The 21,348-nt window shown below is 35.5% G+C and overlaps 1 protein-coding gene across 8 annotated transcripts in view; it reads right to left on the bottom strand.

The window, feature by feature from the left end:
* PIK3C2A (phosphatidylinositol-4-phosphate 3-kinase catalytic subunit type 2 alpha) overlaps positions 1-21,348 on the bottom strand; it is a 54,667-nt gene that overhangs the window by 15,309 nt on the left and 18,010 nt on the right. For all 8 annotated transcript variants that reach the window (XM_026668324.2, XM_087950897.1, XM_026668323.2 and 5 more), the window contains 16 exons: positions 16,916-17,073; positions 15,117-15,237; positions 13,906-14,017; positions 12,561-12,640; positions 12,308-12,371; positions 10,789-10,932; positions 9,896-9,938; positions 9,597-9,810; positions 9,395-9,517; positions 8,402-8,569; positions 7,130-7,244; positions 5,383-5,525; positions 3,866-4,054; positions 3,260-3,353; positions 1,801-1,895; positions 221-401 (listed from right to left, as the gene is read on the bottom strand). In XM_026668324.2, coding sequence (XP_026524109.2) covers positions 221-401; positions 1,801-1,895; positions 3,260-3,353; positions 3,866-4,054; positions 5,383-5,525; positions 7,130-7,244; positions 8,402-8,569; positions 9,395-9,517; positions 9,597-9,810; positions 9,896-9,938; positions 10,789-10,932; positions 12,308-12,371; positions 12,561-12,640; positions 13,906-14,017; positions 15,117-15,237; positions 16,916-17,073 — 2,044 coding nt within the window. The remainder of the gene's footprint in view (positions 1-220; positions 402-1,800; positions 1,896-3,259; positions 3,354-3,865; positions 4,055-5,382; positions 5,526-7,129; positions 7,245-8,401; positions 8,570-9,394; positions 9,518-9,596; positions 9,811-9,895; positions 9,939-10,788; positions 10,933-12,307; positions 12,372-12,560; positions 12,641-13,905; positions 14,018-15,116; positions 15,238-16,915; positions 17,074-21,348) is intronic.

Below are 21,348 nucleotides of genomic sequence, written 5' to 3'. Positions count from 1 at the left end.
CAGTGTTCTTTTATAACATAATCTGAGGTGTGAAACAGCAGTGGTGTATTTTGGGGTTGTATATTTCAGTCCATATTACAAGGCTCAGAATTTTGTAAAAGAGATGAAAAAGTAACCTCACAACCTCAACTCTGCTTGATGTATGAAATATGACCGTATCATTAATACATGTAACTGTGCTTTCATTCACATTTACATCTAACTTGATCACTTCACCAACCTGTCTGGCTGATCCACTCGTCTGCTTGACTTTTTCTGCAACCATTCCTAAGATCTGCACAAGTCTTGACTGCCTTTCCAGCTCTTCTCTCAGACTTTTGCCACAGATGGAAAGGAAGGCACCAAGGATATGCTCATACCTTATCCCGTGTTTGGTATCATGCAAGGTATCCTTTAGTAACCTAAAATATTACATAACATTAGATTGGGTTTCCTTCACACATGCTTATTTGAGCCATATTTTGTACAAGTGCTCCAGGCAGGATGTATAATGTGTCCCTCTTCTATTTGTCTCCACAACAGCAACCCAATGAGGTAGGTTCAGCTGAGAAAGATAAAAACTGGCCCAAAGTCACCCAGTAAATGCCTGTGGCTGATAGTAGACTGGAAGCTGGATCTGTTCTCCCCTAATTCAACACTTTCACCACTAGAGCACACCAGGCCTCTGTAATAAGTTGGATTTAAAGTACTACAAAACAGCAGAATAAAGCAGAAACCACGTGCTTAACTGGCTGGTTGATCTATGACAGTGATCCCCAACCTTTACGCCGGCCCGGTATCCCCAACTTTTGGGCGGCCCGTACGACATCAGTGTCTTGTTTTGAAAAGTCTTCCGGTGAGCTTACCCGGAAAAGCTCACCGGAAGCACTTTTCATCAAAACAAGATGGCGGCGCCCAGCAAGCCAGCGCCCGGTAGGACTTGTTCCACGGACTGGGACCGGTCCGCGACCGGTGGTTGGGGACCCTGATCTATGACACAGAGAGTGGAAGGAGACAAAGGACTGATATAATCTTTGACTTAGTATATGCCTCAATGAACGTAGCCCTCACATTTAGAAGTCCCAGGAAGACATGAATATTTTGCATATGCACATACCCCTAAAATAGGGACATATTTAAAGTATTTTCCTTTCTATCCAAACCCAGAACTGCCTTACCACTTCAGACTCCTTAACTTGTCACTGGTCAGAACACATAGCAGATTGCACTCTGACTTTGATTTTTTTTCTATCATCTAGGAAATGGTCTTAAGAGTGAATTGTTTTAATTTATGCAGTTTACTGTACACTGATTTTATTTTGTTGTTTAAAATAAATAATGTGTACATAAAAATAAAACAAAGCAAATGTTCAGTTTCAAGAGAAGATTCATACAATGGATCAACAGAGAATGTGTAGAAGAGAGGACAATAGCATCTGAAACCATTCTTTTATTTTCATTAATTTATACAGCACCTTCCACCACATTTACAATGTTTATGTAAAGTTAAATCAGTTAAATAATTTTTTTTGTCCCTATGTAAAGTATAATATTGCTTGACACAAACACATTATCTGAATTCAGCTTTAGAGAGAGATTAATGCAAGATGTGGTAATAATGCTTTGGAACACAAGAAAGCAATCCAGAACTTCAGGAAAAATACAATAGCTTAATTTCTATCAGCAACAGCATAATTTTTTTCTGGTTTATAAAGATTTATGAATATTCCTCATTTTTAAAGTTCTCACATTAGGTTTTTACTTTTTCTTGAAAATATAAACATTGTTGAAAGATGATAAAAAGAATATAAATCTTCTTACCAATATAGGTAGTGTGCTATTCGAATATTTCCTAATGCTCGGGCCAAGAGGAATCTGACTAAAGAGTTGTCCAGATAAGTTTCATATTTTAATGCCTAAACATACACAAAAGATTAAGTTTTATACAGAATTATAGTCTAGATTTAAAGGCAACTTAGCATAAGTGGTTTTCCGCATCAACAGTTTTTCAATTATATGAACTTCCCAAAATTATGCTCTTTAAAATATGAAACTATTCAGCACTATTTAAACTTACCATTCAATCAATCAATCAATTTATCTATTCCATTCTGTCTGCCTATGTTCTTAGGAAACATAGTCCATCTAAAACACTTGGATGTAGGAAAGATAATATTTACACTTTCCTTTCTTCTGCATCTCCTTATCAATTCACATATCAGAAGGTCTCTTCAAATTTTTGGATATTTTTTTTTATTCACAGCCTTTGAATAACTATTACCTTATTAAATAGCAATACACAAACAAAATATAAAATTATTTTTAGAGGGAGCATATTCAAAATGGTTCTGAAGTGATATGATAAACAGTAAAAAATATGTCAGCAGCATTGAAATTACATTTTATTTTTATATTGATATTCCATAGTTTTTATTTTTATAAATAATTGGAATACAGTCAAGATTGTAACATAATATAAACCATCTCTTATCCTTATAAATGAAGAGACCTTTGAGATGAAAAAGGAAACATTAAGAAAGGTCTTAAATGATAATCCTAACATTGAGGCAGGCTCACAATAATTTACATAATTTAATTTATATGTGAACCAACAAACTTTATCTTATTACATCTTTTTCCATTATTTCTCCTGAATTTTCGACGCTTGCTCCTTCAATCATTGGTCTCTATGAGTCTATTTTCTTCCTCACACAACTCTTCAATCATATACCATGGGCTGATAATATTTTCAGGCCTCAAACTCCAAAGATCTCTCTCTCTCTCTCACACACACACACACACACAGTGAAATCTTATGAGAACACCATTTCACAACAGGTCAAGTCAACCACAAAATCTCATTAAGATTCAGAGATAATTTGCATGAAACTTTGGTCATTTCCTTTTCTTTTTGATTATTTAATTCTGAGGTTTTACAGACACCATAAATCTACCCTCATTTACTAGACTCAATATAAACAAATGCAAATAAATTTCACCCAGGTTGTTTAACTTTAGGGTGCCAAATATGCAACAGAAATTGCATGGAAATAACTGGGGAACAGAAAAGGATGCTGTTATAGAATGTTTAGTTAGTTTGTTTTATGCTGTAAATGCTATTGTTCAACTAAAATAGCATTTTATATTGTATCATTTATTAGACTTAATACCAAAATTCCTAATGTTAGTTCCATAAACTAATTGTGGTTTCTGATTAATTTCTGTGCAGTTACAAATGCCATTTTCCCCATGTCAGTGTTTAACGTGGTATTATTCTGACCTGAACAAACTGGGGAAGAAGGTCCGCAAGTTCATCATCGTTTATTGCCTCAATCCACTGTACAGCTTTTGTTCTTACTTCTTGATCTGCAAAACTATAAACCAGAAGATTAGTTGAAATCATACTTGATTTAAGTTTGGCAAGAATACATGTTCCAAGGATATTTGGAAAACTTTTAGTGGGGAACATTAGCAATAAAGTTTTAGCCTATACAAAAAGGTTTTATGCATTAAATCATAATGCATACACCATTGAATGTTTATAAGGAACAGAATAAGGGCCATTTTTCATGTCAGTAGACTAAATCAGAAAAGATACTGGTTTACTTAAATCAAATACTTAACCTTAAATTCTGATGTAACTATATACAAATATTAACATAATGTTACAGTTTCAGCCTAGCAAATAACTTAGAAAGGTAAGATATACAAGATAATTTGTGATCTATCAATAACATCCACATGGCAAAATGCTGTGAAACTTGTAATGTGGCTTTTTTTTACAGAGGCTGTTTACTTAGAAATAATCTAGAAATGCTTAACAGCTCATAATCTATTAATATTTTTCAAAACATATTAGAGTCTGAAATAAATGTATCTAACTTACTTTGCATTCAGCAATTCTAATGCAGTAAGTGGAGGTAAAGGAGGCCACTGTTGAAGTAGCAAATATATTTCAGGAAGATTAGTCAAATCCCAGCTCGGAGCACTAGCCAGGATCTTAGGCAGGCTGCCTGAATGTGTGCAACAATAATGTCGCTTCTCCCATAAAAATGCCTTATCTTTCCTAGATAATCTATAAAAGATAATTCCAAACATATTTATTAATTCATTACATTGCCATTATAGTCACTAACACCTAGAAGCCTTAAAACAAATCCTGGGTATAACTATTCTTTCTGAGGCAAAATCAATCCAAATATTAATGTTATTATTACAGCTACAATGAGTGTCATCATTCATCCTGCTCTCCTTTCATTTATTCCATTAGATCTTCAAAACAAGAAGTTCAATTTCAAAAATTCAGAGTAGATTAAAAGAGGAACTGAAAACTTCAAGTGGTACTGCGACTCATGTTTTAATAACTTCTTTACAAAAGAAATGTTGGTGCTATAAAACTGTCATGAATTAGCCTGGTAATGGGTACCAAGCATTTTGATCAGGTTAAAGCTATTTTAGTTGAACTGTACATTGGCTACTAGAGGAAACCTTGCATTCATAAGCAACTTTGAATATAAGGGTAACCTTATCCATTCCTTTCTTTTCTGTATGTTTCATCTGCAGCCTTATTTTTGACTTCCCAAACTCATTATCTTCCTCTGTTCTTTCTCTGTCAACAGGAAATTCTCAGCCTCTGACACTAATGGAATGTAAAATCATAAGTACTACTGTACTACTGTATACTGTAAGGATAGTCCTCGATTTATGGCCATAACTGAGCCTGATCATAAAGTGGGTCATCAGGTGACCAATCCAATTGTACAATCTTTTTTTTTGGGGGGGTGGCATAAACATAAATGCTGCGGTTATAAAGCAAATACTGCAGTTGTTAAAGAAACCCATTGTTTGCTGTTTTTTTTTTGCTGGAAACTGGAAGTAAACACTGGTTTCCAGAAAAACCATAGTACACTGTGGTCATGTGACTATGAAATGCTGCAAACAGCTATAAATGTGAGCTGGCTGCTGACTGCCCAAAATGCAGTCTTGTGACTGTGGGGGTAGGTGGGTAAGGGTTGCTGCCATACCAGGTCATACATTTTTGGGAAGGTTCATCTTCACTTTCAACAATTGCTAAGCGACTGGTTATAAGTCAAGGACAACCTTTTAACCTCTGATTAAAAGTCAATAGTCTGAGTACACTTCAATTTTTTTATAAATGTCTTTTTTTAAAAAAATATTGTTATATGATAGTTCAAGATTTCAATTATTCAACGTCCCCTTCTGAGTAACAGTTGGACTGTATTTTGAAAAAAAATGATGCATACTGGTCATATGTAGTTCCCAATATTCTTTAGAATCTCGTCAAAAATTGTTATATACGCAGCAGAAATAAATACTGGGGAATGATCATATCTAATAATCTACATATGAAATGTTAGATTTGAAGTAACCAAGAGAACATACCCATATGTACCCTCTTTGGAAATAATGGAAAGAAGACGCTCCCTTGAATCTTTTTCCAATGTTTCTATAGAATTACATGTGGAATTGTTTGCAGCCTGAGGAATTTTGTATATAATGTCAAATGGTAAAGAAGGAAAGTCAACCTGAAATGTTAAAATAATAAAACAATAAATTACAAAACAGAAAGCTCTACTGGCACTTCACAGTTTTTCCCACTTAAATTTCAATCTCTTTCACTTTGTTTCTTTTCCTTCCCTACTGTCTATATACTATTAAAAACTGATTCCTGCAATCTTTAACTGGGCAAAACAGTGAACCGTAGGACAAAACATTTTGAATGAAGGTACTGTACTTCAAATGGACTCGCTTATAAAATGCATCCAAAAACTGGAGCCCATAACTCCCACGGCAAATTTTATAAAACATTTTATGACATAAACATATTCATAAAGCAATTTATGATATAATACAAAATGTCATAAAATGTTTCCTATGCTGATGTTTGACTGTGCTATATAGTTCAATATGAGCTAAATAGTTTATGACAGAATACAAAATGTTATAAAATGTTTCCTAGGCTGATATTAGACTATTTACCATACAGTTCAGCAAGGGTTATTTTCATCCCAACTTTTCTAGTGAAGGCAGTATATTAGAAGCTCTCTGACCGTTAAAGGCATTGGCAGAATCTGGTAAGGAAATACCCCTAAAATAATGGTCCAACAGAGCATCGTTGTCTAGATACACAATAAAGTACATCATAGGAAAATAATATCTGGGAGCCATTTATAGTACCTGAAACTTTGTCATGTATAATGAATACAGTAGATGTACTGTATATGAGGTAGGCATTGATGGTAGAAACTCAAGTGCTTGCTATTTTGTTTACCATATCAAAGTGATACCCGTTTAAAAATGGAAAGAACAGTAAATTAATATTCAAAACTGCTTCTAAGTTTAGTTTACCGCAACATTATTCCCCTGGCGCTTTGTGTCTGGACACTGCTTCTTCTCAAAAGTGGTCAGAAAGCTGCAGTTTCCAACTCATTTGTTTCTGACTTGGCATGTTAAGCATGCTTACATACTATTTCTGAGGGCCACAAACCACAAATTGTCACTATGGTTTACAATAGGTAATCAACATTGCCTGTTTCCAGTTAACACCGGACCCTTATTAATCCATAAATGAGAAGTGCATCTCTCAATATTCATGGGAGGAACCACTGGCTGAAACTTTTGAATGCCCATGCAACCATTTCCAAACAATAAGTACATATCTCTGCATTATACCAATATCCCCAGGATAAAAGAACAATCAAATAAAAATATCCCCAAACAATGTATTGGCAGAGAGGCATTCAGGATTAAAATGTAATATGTTCAGGAATATGGAAATTATTCTAATTTATCTTATTAACTGTGCAATCAGCTTTGCATGTGAAAAAAATACTTAAGTTTCAGATATGAACCTTTACAAAATGTCTACTCTCAAGTGCAAAATTACTATTCTATGTTTAAATTGGCCTATTTGAGCATCCTGGAAACTTCAAATTGCTTGAAATAGCTTGTTGGCTAATTCTAGTAAAATAAAATAAAAATATTTTCATATACTATTTTGTGGATGATTTGAAAGACCAAATAGAAATGGGACCTATTTCTATTACTATTGGGAAACAGAGCATATTACATTTCACCACTATAAACAGTATATAAATGCTTTTTTTAATCATTGAGGAAACAGTATTACCTGCAACATTATCCTTTCCATTAGGTTTCCCTTTTTATGGGCTACTGCAGAGACAGTATTTAAGTTTTGAGGAGGTATCCAAAGATGTAAAAGTTTTGTCCCACATGTTAACATTCTAAAAGTATAGAATATATAATTTAATTTTATGACATTTCAAGAGACAATACATTTTAGAAAACAAAAAAATTATCACCTCAGGAATACCACTAATTCCTCATTTATAATCCCCAGTGCATTAAATCTGAATATAATTTAATAACTTTCTACAATCTCTTTTTGTAGAAAATTTTATATCGAGGCAATCCAAAATACCTGAGGTTCCTAATCCACATAGTAGGAATGTTAATACAAAATAGAAAAAGACAACATTAGACTATACAACACTATACAAATCTTTTTGTATGTGCTTTTTTCAAATGCTTAAAGGCTATATTTATATACAGTTTCCACCCCAAATATCCAATGTATTATACCTTAAAAAGAGCTCTGAAACCTACAGTTAAACACAACTTCATTTTAGTTGTACATTAAGACAAGTTGTGATAGTGGTTGTTATATGGGCAGTCAGCAAGAGTCAATGACTTCTACCTGACAAACTGTATAACACCTACATGCATGTCACTTCTCAAAGAACTGGCAAGACAGGTTCTTATCCTCAAAAGACCCAAATCTAAAATGATGTCTAAAGATCCAACAAGGCTGATGCTTCAAACCACTCATCTGAACAGCAAAATTAAGATTAAAGAAACACTCTAGCACAGTGATGGCTAACCTATGACACGCGTGTCACTTGTGACACGCCGAGGCACTTTGACTGACACGCCTGTTGGTGTGGGGAAAACCTGCACATTTAGAGGCTGCCTGTGCTCTGCTCCAAGCCCTGCTCCCTGCTTGTTGCATGGAGGCGTGGTGTCACCGCTGCCGCAAGATCTTTGCAGCAGAGAACCAGTTTTAACCGCCATAAACTGAGGTTTGTCAGTTTCATTACCTCAGGAACGCTACAGGAGGAAAGGAGATCCATGAGGTTCACAGCCCTGTAAGGTGGCCTTCTGATCCCCACATCCTGCACCTGCAGCCCTGAGACCAGGGAGACGAGTTTCACAGCCCTGTGTTATCACCCCAGCCCAGTCCGTCATAAACCAAATTATGGATATTTCTTGAAGTGACACACGACCCGAGGAAGGCTACACTTTTCCCCGATTTTCGACACACCAAGCTGAAAAGGTTAGCCATCACTGCTCTAGCATTTTACTGTTTGCTTCAAATACTTACCGTTCAAAGTCAAAGAGCGGTAACGAAACCTGACCCAACATTCCTGGGCCTTTTCTCTGTTTATTTGAATCTGGTGAATTACCACCATTTTGATTTAAAATACCAAAAAGAGTAAGGCATAGGATGGACTCTAATGGCAACTGAGAAATTTGGATGGGAAAAATTATTCTGTAAAATAATAGAAGTGGGTTGTTACATAATTATTGATTACATTTTAGAAAAATAATTAGTTAATATGTTAAATGCCTGCCAAATCTCATTAATGTTATGTCATTGTATAAAATAATTTCATCAATATCTAAAAAACATTTGATCTCAAATATTATACATAATTGACATAAGATTTTTATGCAAATAATGGCTAATTAAAATATTTTTTTTCTTGAAATGGTTGGTTCCACACATAAGATATAGAACTGATCATCTAGTTTCAAACCAACTCGATTTGAGAACCTAGCCGACAAGTTTTATATTTGCTATATTTGACAAATTCATTTTGTTTGTGTGTGAAATATTTAATTCTACAAATGGTTCCCTCTAATTCCTAGGTTTGTGCCAAAAAATCAATTAGTGTTAAATATATTCCTTGAATAAACTGTAGACCCTAAAAAACCAACATGCTTGCTCCGAGGCTTTCAAATGTCTTTTAGGTATGCCATTATAAGCAGAATTATTTTTTTTAACCACGTAGTGCAAACCCCAGAGATATTGAGAGGGGCTTGAAGCAGCCATACTGAGGTTTTGAATAGCTATGTGTCATGAGTGGGATTCCACGGTTGTCTTCTTCAGACACACACTTGAATAACAGAACAATGAGCACTTCTCCCAGTCACTCCCTAGCCTGTAGTTTTGAATTATATTGAAAGGTCTTTTTACTAGCTGACAAAGTTAATGGGATTTTCAAAAATTAATTAGCAGTTTAAAGGAGTGTGACAGACATTTACATAAAGAAATTCTTTTATGAGTCTGTAAACTAAAAGAAAATACACTTACAATTCATCCCATTTAATCAAATAGAAGAACTTCTTATATGTGCCAACCTTCTTGGACTGGACTGGTTTGAAGAGATCTTTTCCATTATGGGTCAAAGAGCAAACCAGATAATATTTTTCATAGCTAAAAACAAAGCAAAATGTAGTCAATAAAAATGAATATAACATTCAGGGTAAAGGTACAGTTTACTGTAAATACTCACACTGAAACCCAGTTATTAGGAATTCCATGAGCAGCAAATATGGTGAACTGGAGATGCTCTGTGGCAGTCCATGCTTCTTTAGTGCTTTTTGTAATCCCTGGAGTGCTTAATGAAGGACTGTGGTATGAGTTCAAGTAGAGTTGAAGAAGAGCATGGACTGCAGAGGTCAGTTGATCTATGCTCATTTGAAGAGGATTTTCAGATTGCAAAGAACCTAGATTATTGTTTTTTAGTGTTAAGAAGGTAATGATCAGAATACCCTTTAAAAGATTGAACAAAGGTGTTTAATTTGTACTTACCAATTGGAGTCTTGCTAGTGTCATCAGATGATATTATAGATCCCTATCCAATGAGATATGAAAAAAGTTATCAATCTCTCCAAATTGGGAAAAAACCTTTGTTGAATTGTTATTAATATTTCTGCTTATTACTAAGATATTCATGCCACCAAGACCTTTTGTACTCCTTATTTGTACTACAAATAGTCCTCAACTTATGACCACAATTGAGCTCAAAATTTCTGTTGTTGGGACATTTATTAAGAAAGCTTTGTCCCATTTTACGACCTTTGTCACAGTTAAGTGAATCACTGCAATTAATAAGTTAGTTGTGAATTGGGTTTTCCCATTGACTTCGCTCGTCAGAAGGTTGTAGAAGGTCATTATATGACCTTCGAACACAGCAATGGTCGTAAGTATGAACCGGTTGTCAAGCACCTGAATTTTGATCGCATGATCATGGGGATGCTTCAAAGGTCATAACTAAAGAATGGTCATGTCACCTTTTTCAGTGCTGTTGTAACTTTGAATGGTCACTAAATGAACTGTTGTAAGTTGAGGACTACCTGTATAGAAGCAGAGAGTGGCTTGAGTCAGGTGATGCTCATACCATCACCATTGCAAAGTTTGTCGGTCAGCAATCAGAATTAAAAAAAAATCAGTCTCACTATATCAACTTGCTTAAAAATAATTAGCATGGTGTAGAACAGGGGTGTCAAATTCACAATCCGCAGGCCGGATGTATCATGTGCCCCCCCCCATTTAGCGAAGGGGAAAAAAGTCCCGATATGGCACATGACGCCACCGTAACGATGTCAGTTTGACACCTCTGGTGTAGAAGATGCGGCTGAATCAGTATCTGCCCCACTGCATAAATGGGATATAGCAGAAAATTGCAGGATTTAACTAATTACCTCAGGGCTCTTGTTCCCTGGAAGGTTAACTGTTCTTCTTAGATTCTTTACAGCTGCAGTAATTGCTGGAGTCTCTACCCCATCTAATGAATAGCAAATTTTTCTGACAGCTTTGATGACTGGTTCCATTGCTTTAAACCGATTCTGATGAGAGAGAAAAAAATAAACAGGGTAAATTAAGGGTAAAACCCAACATTTCTCAACTACATTTCCATTAAACCAACAGAACATCCCCTTCTATTCCTTCCATAAATACTCCCACAATTGGAGGATATATATACCTCTTGATTTACAGGAATATGCAGGTAGAAAAGAAATCTCTTCCACTGACAGATGCCATTTCATTGGCAAATACTAGATGTTTGAGGCGTACGTTAGAGAATAATATGTTAGAGAATAAGGCAGGCATTATATATCATGAGTGCATTTAAATATTTTAAATTTAGCTGCATCCCTTCTTCCACTGGCTGCCACCTAACTCTAAAGCATATTGTACTGACACCGAAGAAATTGATGACAAGTTCACAGAACAGTATTGTGTATACAGTAATCTACATAGATTATTTGTTCAGTGCGGGGATGTTCTGAACCTGTGTGTGGCAAACAGTGGCACAGGAAATATCATATGGAAGAAGAATGGGAGAAAGAGTGAATTCATTTAAATTTTGGCCTATCGTAGATGTTGTCACTTTTTTTACTTCATTGTTCTTACCAGATGAAAATGGTGTACTGGTGACATGAATAAGCTAAAGTATGGCTCAGGGAAGGGGGTCTCCAAACCCTGGCCGTGGTCTATTCGGAATTGGGCACACATGCGTGCAGCTCAATTCTCTCTTGAAAACATGCAGCTCAACTCGCACAAGCAGCAGGCTGATGCATATGTGCATGCGTGTGCAGTTCAACTTGCACCCAGCCATGCCGTCAAGCTGCAAAGGTTGGGGACTGCTGGCTTAGGGAACTACTATGTTTCAACCGAAGGACAAAAAGTAATGTATGAAGCTTAAAGTAGATTGGAAAGTGAGGGTTAGGGGGAAAAATCGTATTTGAGCAATAACATCTAGCAAATCACAAACAGCTAATGGTATAATATACATACATACTCACACACACACACACACACACACACACACACACACACACACACACAATATATATATATATATATATATATATATATATATATATATATATATATATATATATATATATATATATAATACATGCATGATTAGTAAAGCATGAAATGTACTGGAAGTGGGCTGTGTGAATCATTCATAAGGGTGTCTTGCAACATACATTGATGGGGGTGGGGGTGGAAATCACCTCTCCCCAATGAGCTGAATCTTTTCCAAGAGGCTCAGATCTTCTTGACAATCAGAAAGCCTTTATAGCAATCAGAGCCTTCCAGAAGATGCAGCTATTTCAAGAGTTCAAGGAGTATGTCACTCACAACAATATGCATTGCCAAGTGCTTCTTTGCATAACCATAATAGGAGACAACTTGAATGATAATGTTTACCTTATTTTTAAGCAGTATGTCAACTTGATTGTGATAAGCTTCTAATAGTTCTTCAAGAGAGTGGCTGGAACCAATAAGAATAATCCTATTACTTGTGACATACTATTAGTATAAGCTTTGTAAAATAAATAAAAAGGCACCAACATAACACATGCTTGATTACAAAATATAATGTTTGATTGTGACCCTAGAGTTAGTTTGGTGCTAGGCAGCACCAAAATTGAAACAAATAATATTATGACAAAGTTGTTACCTCTGAATGGTCTCTCTGAAAAGCTTTTTTACATGGCAGAGATGTTTTGTCAAATCTATTGTTGTCCCATCATCATCTACCTAATAATAGAAAATGTATAAGTAATTTGCCAAACTTATCAATATTCTCCCTTGACCTGTAAAAATAATCTAAAGATGGATAGACAGGTTTATTCTGAGAGTTCTGAAGATGAGAAAATTAGCATGTTTTGCTACCTCCTTAAATAGAAAACTGTAAGATGTCTGCTTTCAATTTCTCTACTAAAAAGTGACTGGCTGTTAAGTTCATAAACAAGAACTAATATTTGATAGCATTCTCCAATTTAATTAGGTTTACTCAGGATGAATTATCAATTTTTATAACCAACTTATGTGTAACCATAATTTGTTTCACAGGTGTATTCATTTTTAGTTTCATTGCTGAATTTCTTAGACTTTAAATAAACAACAACCCACAGTCAAAAAATTTCATGCTTCCTGCATTTGTGTTTTCACCTGTAGTAATGCTTGCTGTTCTCAATCCTAGCCTTTAAAATGCCAGGTAATTCTGCAAATAGTATGTGGAATATCACAATTCAGGAATCCTTACTATTTAGTCAGTTCAATATGTCATTAGGGCCTATTTCTAGCATACTGGAGAAGAAATATATTGGCTGCTCTTTAAAGAACAGAGTAAGCATGGTTAATTTTAAAGAACCACCAGGAAATCACAGGAATATAGTCTATACTGGGAGGGCAGAAACATTTTCAGAACGCAATAGTAAACCACCTATGTTTTGTTACACCAAGGACAACTGAATGAATACATACACTAGACACCAGGATCTGAGCTCAATTTGAAAGTTTTTTTTTCATTCTAAGGCTAGTATCAAGGGTGGAGAACTTGGGATGTATCATCTTGTGAAAATCTAGTTCTCTGGTGAAAGTTCTAAAGACAGGCAAGGTGGAAAGAAAGAGAAAAAGAGGATGACCAACAGCAAGATAGATGGAATCACAGTGGCAATGGGTGAGCTGCTCGAAGATCTGAAGGACCAGGTTAGTGACTGTCATGGTAAAAATCTAATTGTAATGAGGATGGTTTACAATTTTTACAATTCTAATCACGGAAACTATTTCTACTGAAAGAACTAACACCAGAAAGAGACTTTCTGGCTGCTCTTGAATTACTTGATGAGGTGCATAACAGAGAGAGGAAGAAAATAGACCAGAGATAACTCATAATTCTAGGTACATGTGAGTCATGGTTACAAGACAGAGTTCACAATACAATAAAAACAAGGAATATGCAATACATATAAAATAATAAATGATATTTATTTTGATAAGTGAGTTTCCTTTGTACTTACTGTTCGTGCGAGATCTCTGCAAATATTATTATTAGTTAATAATTGTAGAATAATCTCTGTGTCCCACTTTCTGCAGTTTTGAATATACTCATGGCTTCCAACACAATGCTTGCTGTGAAAACAACAAATCATTATTCACTATTTCAAATTATCAATAAGATTTTCAACAAACATGAGTTCAAGTCCTGCCTTAGCCATGAAAACCAGTTGGGTGACTTTGGGCCAGACTCTCTCTCTCTCTCTCTCTTAGCCTAATCCAACTCAGGGGATTGTTGTTGTGGAGAAAGTAGAAGAAATGTGTGTTGGATATATTCATATGCCTTGCATTATTTGTAAAAACAATAAAGGCAGGATGCAAATAAATAAAAATATATGGACTGGTTTTTAGAATTCATGTCTCCCTTCCGTTCATTAGTTTTCCCATTTCTCTTTTCAAATATTGCTTAGCAGAACTAGAAATGGGCCAATAGCAAACATGGTTGGAAAAAGCTTACACAGATTATTCTGAATGCTTTACTATGTTATTAATATTAATAGTAAATAATTAGGATGCTAGTCTTCTGGTCTTCTAAAGTATCAGAAACACTCTGATCAAATACATTTCTCAAATAAAATAACTCTAGACATATTTAAGACACTATTATTTTGGCATATTTAATTAGAACACAGAATTCATATTCCAAGCTTTGTCTTGTTCTGATGTAATATTGCCCCATTACTGTATAGCATGTATTCTAAACATGAAAAGTTCGCAGAATCACTCTTAATAAAACTTCAGATTAAGAGATAACCTAGAACCTCCAATAGGCCAAAACTATATTAACTTTAAAAGTAAGTAACTGATAAGACATATACTTTTACAATTACATGCCATTTTCAAATATTACAGGATTCTGCATTAGACAATTGAATGTATTCCATGACTGAATATTTTTTCTAAGAGTTAAGAGTTTTTCTAATAGTTAAGTTTGACAATGCTAGTATGACATTATAAATCTGAAATTTAAACAGATATGAAAAAGCATGATTAATAAAATAAAATATACAATATGCCATATCTTAAATGAATAGAATTCCAAATTCAATGATAACACCTATTTTAATTCTTATTGATAAAATTACTTACACTTTTCCAGTTACCGGTAGTAACAATCAAATTTGCGTTCACTATAGTTTTCTAGACATCACGATGTAACCAAAGCAAAACTTACTTCTGTAAAACTTCTTCTTGTCCACAAACTTTTAAAATATAACTGCCAATATCTACATTGTTCAAGTCATCATGTACCCAGCAAAGAGCCTGCATTATTATAAGTTCAACTGGAGAACTCACTGTTCGGAGAAAAACAAACACAGAAGGTAAGAAAAACAATGAACTGAAGGCAGTTTTGTAATATACAAAAACCATGGAGCCATTAACTCAATGCAACCCAAACCATTTTTGGAGTAATATAGTTAGCAATTTGAGAATAAAAAATCAACAGCAATTTATTCTCAAAAATCAATTCAGTTGTAATCAAAGAGCATATTTAATGCTCTATGTTTACATTAGACTTGGAAAAACAACGTAGGAAAACAAAACATATGTTGCAAACATAATGGACAGAATTAAAAATACAGGTAAAAGTCCACACATTTTTAAAATTAGTTCCAATCGAAAAGGCTCCTTTAAAACTTTCTCTAGGAATGTGTGTTTGATAACCCATGAAAGTCAAGCTGAAACTTCTTAAAACAAGGGTCTTCAAACTTGACAGCTTTAAGACTTGTGGACTTCAACTCCCAGAATTCCTCCTCCAGTCATGTTAGCTCAGGAATTCTGGAAGTTGAAGTCCACAAGTCTTAAACCTGCCAAGTTTGAAGACCCTTGTCTTAAAACCACGAAGCTTATGAGGCATGCCCTGCCTGGCAAGAAGGAAAAAAGAAAGCATTAAAGGCAGCCAAATGTTTCCTTTTGGAACTACAGGTGCCCTGCAGAGTCCTAGGAGAGACGAGCTTTCTTTCCAGAGCCTTGGAAAAGTAAAGGCTGCTTTTTCTGTTTTTCACTATAAAGCCAGCCTCAGCACTCCAACCTTAGCCAGGAGCATAGGAAAAGGGGCATTTTAAGACTCTGAAGTTGAGCGGCTGCTTTTAGCATTTTTTGCATTTCCTGGCAAAAAAAATGTGATGCCTTTTTGCTGTGTTGCCAAGCTAAGGCAAGTTCTTTCCCTGCCTTGAGTTGTAAAATAATATATATAAACTATGTTAGTGAGTTTAGTGTAGTATCACTTTAAACTGTAAACCAAGTTTTGGGTGCAAAATCACCATGAGAGCTCACTGTTTGCCGGCTTTTACTGGATTGCTGACAATGATGGATTGATGGTGATAACTGCGTGTTTGCTGAGAGAAGAAAAGGGGTTTGATTTTTCTTCATATCTCTGACTGCAAAGAGATATATCACTGGACTGATTGATTGTAAGTTTAATGAACTCTTTTTCGACACTGGACTTTGCAAACTGAATAACCCCGGACTTACTGAACTTAGTGTATGACATATGGACCGTTTGACTATGCTATAACTCTTGCTGGAATAAAAACTATTTAACTTGCACAGTGTATCTGTCTTACTGAGTGTAAGCTACTACAACGTTTTTGTGTCACATATCTGCCTGCCTGCTAGACTGCCGTTGCACGTTCTGCTAGGGTGTATATCCCTAACATTGCCAAGCTAAGGCAAGTTCTTTCCCTGCCTTGTTGTCTCCCTGCGCCCATGCACACTGAAAACCCCTATAATTTGCGCGTGTCCTGCTCTAGGATTCCCAGGACTCACCCAATGTGAGGCACCCCTGCTGCCACTTAACAACCCACACGATCAAAGTCTACTCACGTGGTGACCCTATTAACAACTGCAATGACTTACAACCTAAATTGTGGCTGTGAGTCAAAGATTCACAGGTATAATTCAATTATCAACATTATTTTGACAATCTTTCAATCTACAGAAATGTATCTATTAAAATTAAAGTGCACTTACCATCACATGTGAATGTCACTGGTTGTTGAAAACCCCCAATTTCTATTGAAATCTTGATGCTGGAGTTCTCTCCACTTACATTTCTTTGCAACATGACTGGACTCAACACGAAACCCAAGTTTGTATCATGCTTGGTATGAGGAAACTTGGTCCTTAATCTGTAAACAATATGTTTATAAATGGAGTTACAATGATCCTTGAAGTAACAAACAAGAACATAAACCAACACAAAGTGCATCAAACTGAAGCATGATTATGCAGGATTCCCATTGAAATCAATGGAATTTCTGAATTAAAAATCCTTAGATTTACAGATAGTCCTCGACTTACAACAGTTCATTTAGTGACTGTTCAAAGTTACAATGGCACTGAAAAAAGTGATTTATGACTGTTTTTCACAATTACGACCTTTGCAGTATCCTCATGATCAAATGATCAAGATTCAGATACTTGGCAACTGGTTCATTTTATGTCCCAAGGTCATGTGATCCCCTTTTGTGACCTTCTGACAAACAAAGTCAATGGGGAAGCCACATTCACTTAACCACCAAGCTACTAACTTATCAACTGCAGTGATGCACTTAACACCTGAGGTAAAAATGGTTGTAAAATGGGGCATAACTCACTTAACAAATGTCTCACTTAACAACAGAAATGTTGGTTCAATTGTGGTCCTAAGCCGAGGACTACCTGTATATAGCTATCTATTTTTCTTTAAATTATTCATTTAATCCCCTCTCTATTCTGTTAAACAACATACCTTGACAGATTTAATATTTTGATCATCTTAAATCATCCATCAATTTCATCTTTTAAAATAGTTTTTAAACTGATTTGTGTAAACCTAGCAATTCTGAAATACAGATTTTCCTAGTCACTTTTTTCTACCTCCTTCCTTCCTATATACTTGTGTAGCCAAACAAATGCCATTCATGCAAATGAGGAAATATCAACAGGCTAGAAGGAAACACAAAGTATGCAAAATGACATTTTTTTAAAAAAAGAAAAAAGAAAATTGGGAGGGAGAGATAAAATCATCTGTTCCCTTCAATTAGCAATTGATAACTCTTTGCTTAGTGGCAAGAATGTTGACTGGCTGTTCAAAAAAGGAACAACTTTGAAAAGGATAGAAAGATTCAGAAAGGAAAGAAAGATTATTATCCTGAGGCACCCTCTCAAGAATTCATAGCAAATTCTGTATTGGTGAGCTTCCCTGTCCCAGATTCAGCAAAGCAGCCCCAAACTGAAACATTTCCACTACCATCCTTTGGTATCAGGTTTTCTGGTGAAATGTTCTCTTTTGTTTTTGTTATGGCCTGCCAGTGGCCAGCAGAGCTGGCAGCAGATTCGGACAGTGCGGAGGTTGGGGAGGAACATGGGCCAGTCCTGGAAGTCTGGGAAAGGCTCTGATGAGTCTCTGTGTCAGAGGCAGAGATGGGGCCAGGGCCGTCTGATAGTTATCAGCTGCCTTCGGAGCTGGACATCAGTGAGGCAGAAGAACAGCTGGACCCTGTTCCCAGTGTGCACATGCGCGGAGCTGCCAGAAGAAGGGAACAACTAAGGAACATGGGTTGACTTGGGAGTAAAGCCACAGGTGGACAGTGAATGGCCCCTCCCATAGGGAATAAAAGAGGAGCAAAGGGGGAGTGGGGTTTTGGAGGAGACAATTAGTTCATTTGGGTGAAGATCTGTTCCTGTATTCTTGCCAAGTATTGTTTGCTACAGTGTGGCATCTGAAAGATATCGGCCTGGCAACTCTCCAAGCCCGATAAAGGTCTGTAATTGTGAAATATCTGGAAAGACCGTTGGCCGGGACTTGTTCCACAAGTCCTGATCTCTGCCTTAGATGTTCATGACCAAACTTTAGTCTGGTCCTGAAGTTCTTTCCTCCAGGCAGACCTCCCATCTAATTTTTGCAGGTTCTTTCTAATGGTAGACATATACACTTTTGACATCATTAGTGATAAGAATTATCATAGCTCATATGATAAAATTTGAGGGTTCTCAGAGATTTATTCCAGCAATTTGCATTCTGCTCTTGGACTGAATTTGTTGGGATAGCCTGGCCTGGGCTAGTTGGCAATTATTTGTATTTTCCATTTGTAGATAATCTTCCAGGTAGTGGAATGATTGGCCCTCTCTTTAAATCCTCCCCAGACTTATAAAGAGTCTACAATATTTTTTCTGAGCTTCAAAAACTCTTTCAATCTCATAGTGATAAGACACACTTTAGCAGCGAAGACCACCTCAAACTAAGCATTCAGTTTAAATAAAACTGGTTCCTTCAAGATCCTTTCTAATGATGCTCTACTCACTGCCACCTAATCTGGTGCACCTGATTCTAATTTAGGTATTTGAGGCAGCCATAAATATACTTACTTTTTCCATGCGCGCTATTTACATTTAAGTTACACAATGAACTACAAAATTTAAATGGTATGTATTCATTACATTCAATTATTTTTATCAATATTGTTGAAATGAACATGGAATAACTGTTGAAATAATAATAAATTTCAATGGGACCTAACTTACTTTTTCACATGGCTGAATGTCATATAAAATATATATCAGCTTCTCCAATCATTCCACAATGTAAGATTGGACAGGATGTGTTTCTGGCAATTTTCTAAACATTTGCCTTACACAATAATTTTCACTATATATTTAAATGACTCCTGTAATTTGTTAGATTTATATCCCACTTAAATAACTCAAGGTGGTGAACTTTCCTTCTCCTATTTTTCCCAAAGCAACAACTCTTTAAGGTGTGATGGGCTGAGAAAGAGTGACTGGCCCAAAGTCACTCATCTGGCTTTCATGCCTAAGGCAGAACTAGAACTCCTGGTTTCTGGGCCAGCGTCTTTCACCATTAGTATGGAAGGATTTTGTTGGTTTGTGGGCTATAATGATGCCAAAGAGTTGGGTTAGGCTGTTGGTGGTTTCTGAGATGCTTTTGATGTATGAAAGAATTATCCTTTTCATGACTTGCAACCCTTGAACTGTGAGTATTTAATTGAATAGGCCTTTTTTAATGAAGTTGCATGGATATCCATTGATTTGAAAAATATGTAATTAATCTATTTTTGTCTTCTGTAGTACTGAATTATTACACTGCAGTTTTTTTCTAACCTTTTTTTTTTTTGCTTAAGATGAAAATGTAATTTACATAATGAATCCATAGTTGGGGTTGGGAGGATTTTCATACACCATTATTCTTATACTTCATTTGTCCTGTTTGATTAGATTATTTAAGAGTTTTTTTTCATTTTGCTATCCAATTTGGGTATTGGATTTGGACTTATGAGACTGTACGTCTCCCTGAGTTTCAAGCATTATTTTGCTATTAGAATATATTACATTATGAGAGTTATTGACTCAAAATAACTCATCCTTTATTCATGCTAAAAGGAGGATCAAAATATAGTCTCTCAGCTTCTGCTACAGCATTTTAACTCCTATACCAAACTATTTCTCCAATTTCAGTTGCTTAATACTCCCTATAATTTAGTCCTTTCTGGAGCATGCTGTGTTCTAGACATGGAACAGCTCAACATTCTGGTTTAGTTTCATCTTTTTCTCTTGGGATTAGCTGCAATTTGGGTCTCAGTTTTTCTTTTTATCCACTTGTTTTTCCAAAGTAGTTTTGATAATAGTCCTTTGATGGGTTCTGGTTTTATAGTTTGCCCCAATTTATGTTTTGTTGTTGTTGTTGTTGTTGACTAGCTGGTATTAAGTCTAAGGTGTGCATTCACTATTATCAGATGTATCATTTTCTGACTGCTGTCTTCTGCTATTTTCCATTTGGTTGCACCACAACCAAATGGACTCACAACTTCTGAACCTAGCCCGCTCTTTTAAGCAAAGAAATAGCACATTGTATCAACTCACACAATTGTACATTATTCATCAAACCTTGATTCAGCCACCCATGTCCAACCTATGCTGTACATATGTAAACAAGAGATTTAGTTGTGCTAAAGGACCACATCATACAATGTTATTCTTTGCTTAGTGTGATAAGTGAACCAAGACATTTAATTAACTTGCTGTGACTAGCTTCATTGTTAAAATGTTCAAAACCTAAAAATATGAACAGGAAGAAAGATTCCTGTAACCAGTGTATAAAATCAATACTGATAATTTATTTAAAAGGCACACATAGCTTACTATTCATTGTAGGAATAGAGCTGTGTTAGTATGGTAACAAAGAACAGAAATTTGTAGGAATCATTTCAGATTGCACCAGTAGAGCTAAACCAATTTCATTGTATACATGTACAATGACAATAAAGGCAATAACAATAAACACATTTTATTAAAAGACATGAGCTTTCTTGATCTACAGTTCATTTTATGAAAGCTTATGCCATGTAATAAAATTTGTTACTTGAAAAAGGGCTACCAGATTCCTGACATTACGTTTCCATTAA

The sequence above is a fragment of the Notechis scutatus genome, chromosome 1 (assembly GCF_049901735.1).
Source record: "Notechis scutatus isolate UNSWTSFEM ecotype Mainland chromosome 1, rNotScu1.2, whole genome shotgun sequence".
In the NCBI taxonomy this organism is placed as follows: domain Eukaryota; kingdom Metazoa; phylum Chordata; class Lepidosauria; order Squamata; family Elapidae; genus Notechis; species Notechis scutatus.
Note: the sequence above shows the minus strand (reverse complement) of the source record. Positions and strands in the feature narration are given on the sequence as shown.